Genomic DNA, 4,904 nt, shown 5'->3' with positions numbered 1-4,904 from the left:
TAAGCGCACCATCAGAAACGTTTACGTCCCTTCCGGGGCAACCCAGTACGGTCGAATGATTTCATGCGTTTCTGACACTTCTGCGCATCCGCATCCTCCAACCACGATTCGTCCGCGAACCTGTTGAGCAAACGCACTAGCCTCAAATATTTCAGAACTACAAGTGCAAGTTTGGCCGGTGAACGCACAAGAACGACAGCAAATATTCATGGTTGACACTCTCAGAATGAACATTCAAAAATGACACTAACACGGCCATTTGGGAAGGAAATATCCCCCATAGAGGCGGCAAGACATAGGCTTGCTCATGTACATAGGCGAGCCTGCAGGCCCTGAGATCACTCAAGTCTTACCGCACGATTTTCCATCTTCCTTCCTCAACACCTTGTTGCATCCAATCTTGTAGCGACTCCTCATCGGACACATACAACGTTCTCACTTCTCCGTGTTGTCCCGTCCGATTCAACGAAGGTTTCTAAAAGCTACCACAACTGCCCTTCGAGCCCAATATGAAACTCACCAGCACCGCGCCTGTCACTGGTCCATCTTCACGATCGGCTGATGAACTGTCACGCCATCCTCTCCAGGAGCAGCCTCCACGTTGCCACCAAGAGTTATCATCCCACTGATTCTGCGACCACTTCTGCTCATACGACCACCACTCGTTTGACCACTCATTCGACCATGACCGCTGCCTCTTCCGTCCTCCTCGATCATTCCAATGCGAATTATGATAATCCTGATAATCAAGCGCGTGACATACTCCCTGAGCTGCCTCTGTGAGCTCTAGCGGTCGATAAACTCACCTGCCAGTCCCCTTGCGACTGCGAAGAAGATGTTGACCCTCCACGCTGTATCACTGGTTCGCCGTCTCGAGCATCCCACTTATGAAGGGCCTGCTTCCAGAGCCTCAGGCGACTGAGGGGTACGACAAGTCACCACCTATATTGTAGTGGACTGTTGCCAGTGCCGGAATATTCCCTCAGCTGAGGTTGGGAAGTCTCTCACTAACAATAGAATTGGGTAGAAGTGTACATGAACTAAAAATTAGTTCTCAAAATTTCCTATATATTTTCGCTGTGTCACCAACACATGTAGTTGACCACATGCACGTTTGCCCACACTGATTATCGCCCAGAAAGGTATAACTCAGTAGGTTACCCCTCGAATGCTCTTTTTGAGTCCGTGCCATCCACTCGAGGGGTCGACGGGTGCAACGGGTCTTTGAGATTGCGATCCGATCTGAATCGTACCAAAACTCGCGATGAACACACCAAGAAGAAACTCTCACTTCCGCACATGCTTAGAGTAATTCTGGTAACCTCGACTCGTCTTGGCGAGGTCTATCTGCTTCTGGCGCTGCGCCAGGATCCTTTCCATGGACGCTCTGTGTGACATTGGAAATGAATCCTCGAACAAGTATCAGACATGCCTTATCATACCACCTGAAATCTCCCGTTCGCTGAGCTGAACGAAAGCCGCTGAACTTTATTGGAAACGGATGAAATTCAATTAGATGGAGGCGACAAGCTGTCTAGGAGCCACGTCATGCAGAGCACTTTGGTAGTGGGTACTACCCACCGGGTAGTTTGGCTGCTATGTCACGAAAGCATCGACTTCTTGAAGCGAACGATAAATATCAAGCGCTGAAGCATCGTCAGGAGAGTATCACGTAGTCCTCGAGTAAATTCCCGCTATATGGCCTTGGCTCAGTGTCGACCAATAAGGGCGTCTTGAGAAGGTGGGAGACCTGTCATAGAGGGCGATAGGTAATACAGCGTGCAGACTCCCATTGGTTCAAAATGGAATGCTTCTGCTGACCGAGCACTCCCAGCAGCTAAAGAGGGTCTTACATCCACTATGCTTGCATTGTTCGGAGGCCATTCAGACTGTGGTATCCCAAGCACTGTCGCAATGATGGCAAATACATGAACCTGAGACGCATACCGCAAAGAGCATATCGGGCGTCAAGTCGGAAGCCCCGTAAAGCTCCTCTACGTTATCGAATGGCTGTTGAACGAAAGGAATAGATTGGATCTGCGGCCCGGCAGCGATAAAAACTGGCCACATGTCACTCAACCTAGGGAGGCTAACTGCGAGGCTCTGGTTTGTGTCAAACAAGCTACCTGTTGTCATACCCATGGTCACCCAAGCCGTCAAAATGATCGCCCAAGTATGTGGTCCAACCCTCATCACAGACGCAGACCTGCCATGAGAACGAGTTGAACTGTTCCCGCGACCGCCATGGCTCACTGATAAGCCTACCACTGGAGGTATCCTATCATTTGTTTGGTAATGCCAGCGACAAGGGAGGTTCTCTCGGAGGTAGCATACCATATGACCAGCAGCAGACTTCTCCAAAGACGCTCGGATTGACTCAGCTTGGTGTGCATCGTGTGGCCAGATGTGGGTCACAGGCCCCGTGGTCGTAATATTCACTCTGAACGGAATTGGAATCCAATTATTGCATATGGGGTAGCACTCCAAGTGCTGCCTTCGCTCAATGAAAGATGCTCAAAGATTACAATAAGAAGCTCATCAGCATCACACATTGTTTGCTCTATGATAGATATTATCAGACCGAAATCTCAGTCCAAAGAGAGTCTCCCCGGGAGAGATACAATGGAACACGACAACGGATGCAAGCATAAGTCAGTATCCCACCAGACACATACCAGTCTATCGCTCATTGCATATTCCCTGTTTGATGCGCTCATCTGACTCAGAGACTACTGTAATTAAGTATACAACGAGCGTGTGATACTCGACACATCAATCCGCCGTCCCGGCGTACGGTACCCTACGATCGATTATTGCCCATGGGGTCTTCTCTTGGCACCGTTTCTTGTAGTCCAAATTGACACGAAAGGGTTCTTCTGGACCGCTTCTTCTTAACAAGCTCACCTTCCACTAGAGGACTCGAGTTCATGATCGACAGCAGTCACAGTCTTCCCGAGCATAGTGTCGGGGAAGTAGTCGAAAGCACTTTGATGTATGTTCTTATCGGCGATAGAGAACGCCAAGCTATTAGCGATAGTCGTATAACCGATGAAAGCTTCTCGATTCCCAAGGTCGGCCTCTAAAATTCTCGCAAAATATCAAAAATATGAAAGTACACTCCGAATCCGAACATTGTTGGCGTGACCGCGGACTTACGATCTCCTCGGCTTCAACGTCGATAGGTGCCGGAAAAGGAGCGGACGGGATGCGACCAGTAGTAGGCTCGGGGGTGGTGGGCTTGGGGGTAATGGGTTTCTGAGTAGACCTAGGAGCAGTAGGTTTGGGAGTAGTAGGCCGGTCGGTAGTAATGGTACTAGTAGTAGCAGTAGGCCTGTCGGTAGGAGTAACAGCCGGCCAGTCGTGAGGGGCCCTTAAAGTATAGGGAAGTTCTGCATCTCAACCTTCTTGAAGAAGGTGCACCGCCGTGGGGTTTCTCGGGTCGGACGCGCTGAATTCATCAACAAGCTTACGGACTGTGTTGGCAGCTGCAGTTCATAAAAGTTGCTTCAAGCAACTTGCTCGTCGGTGAGCAGCAGTTGCTCACAATTCCCAACTGCGGGAAATTAGCAATTCCGAATCACTAAGCTTTATCTGTCGCATAGGACGAGCGCATAACACGGTTCGCGGATCGGGAGAAATCCCATTCCCACACTCACATCTCCGGATCAACACCGTCTGCCAGGTTGATTCCAGGATTGGTGGCCCACGTCATGCCGTGATCACTGGTGAGGATGACATTGACCTCCCCTAAAGCTTTATGCACTTAATTAGCCAATGAATTTACCAGAGGCAAACTGCCCCTCTCACCTTGAATCTCGTGTAGTCTATCCCGCAGTACTCCAATGGCGCTGTCTACCCGTCGCACTGCGGCTAGTGTTTCCTCAGTTCCTGGCCCATACCGATGCCCCGAGTGATCTGGTTCATCGAAGTACCTTCAAACTTCAACTCCCCAGTGGGGACAGTTCGGATATGACTACTGCAGATAACTCTCAAAGTTATCTACCGTAGCTACGGTTATTGGGAAGCAATTCTTCTTCATCGGAAGCTACTGCAAGTCCCAGGGTCCAAGGTGCTCCGGCGGAGACAGATGAAATTCGTTAACTTTCCCCACCACTCCGAAATCTTCTAAGGGCTAGACTTAACCTATCTTACAGCAGGGCCAGCCTGACATCCTCATCCTCTACCATGATATTCACCAGCTTGTTGGTTCGTTCGTGAAATCCCAGGCTCTGGTTGTATGGGAAATGATACCTAAATGAGTATAAGGAACCTGCGAGAACGCCAGAATTGGGAGAGTCTTGACGTACGTCGGCTGCATTCCTTGAACGACTTTATCGCAGCCCACCCAATTGATACAAACTGACTTGATACCGAGTCTGCTCGTAGTACCCCATATGGGCTCCGCTTCTTGGAAGAAACTACACAATCAACATACCGATAATTCGTCCTTTCCTTCGTGAAAAGAGAGCGTCTGGTGGCGGCTCACTCACTCGCTCTTTGTGGTGTTCATGAAGAATCTCTCCCCCAAATTGGGATCCCACATCTCATTGGCGACAATACCATGAGTTTCCTCCCATGCTCCTGTCACGAGTGTCCAATGATTCGGAAAGGTTACTGTTGTGAATGTATTGATCAAATGATGGGCCTGAGCCACCATCCGCAACGCCCGGCCTTCCAGCAAAAAGGTAATTCCGTGTTTGCTCACAATGTGAGCAAACGCATATCATATGTCAGATGTCATATCAGAACACTCACTTCAGCCCAAACAATCCGCATTAACCACCATGAAAATCCGACTCTCGAGAAGCATACGAGTAAGACGCAAATCCTGCCAACTTGCTCCCCACCTGAACACCTTTTTCATTGAAATAGTCCAAATTTGGTGTGGAAGTGTTGCCGTAGTA

General features: G+C 49.5%; 2 protein-coding genes across 2 annotated transcripts; both read right to left on the bottom strand.

The window, feature by feature from the left end:
• Nucleotides 1-1,161: 1,161 nt before the first annotated feature.
• Nucleotides 1,162-1,398, bottom strand: Pmar_PMAR021912 (hypothetical protein; the record flags this gene model as incomplete). The annotated part of the gene is made up of 2 exons (XM_002769690.1): nt 1,162-1,242; nt 1,292-1,398. Coding segments are annotated over 2 exons (188 nt in total), but the record flags the coding sequence as incomplete, so codon positions are not given.
• Nucleotides 1,399-2,126: 728 nt separating this feature from the next.
• Pmar_PMAR021911 (Ectonucleotide pyrophosphatase/phosphodiesterase, putative) lies at nt 2,127-4,904 on the bottom strand (the record flags this gene model as incomplete). The annotated part of the gene is made up of 9 exons (XM_002769689.1): nt 2,127-2,206; nt 2,266-2,440; nt 3,657-3,747; nt 3,808-3,932; nt 4,153-4,251; nt 4,308-4,418; nt 4,491-4,581; nt 4,616-4,671; nt 4,848-4,904. Coding segments are annotated over 9 exons (885 nt in total), but the record flags the coding sequence as incomplete, so codon positions are not given.

Source organism: Perkinsus marinus (genome assembly GCF_000006405.1).
Source record: "Perkinsus marinus ATCC 50983 genomic scaffold scf_1104296965000, whole genome shotgun sequence".
Classification (NCBI taxonomy): Eukaryota; Perkinsozoa; order Perkinsida; family Perkinsidae; genus Perkinsus; species Perkinsus marinus.
This window is presented reverse-complemented; position numbering and strand designations above follow the sequence as displayed.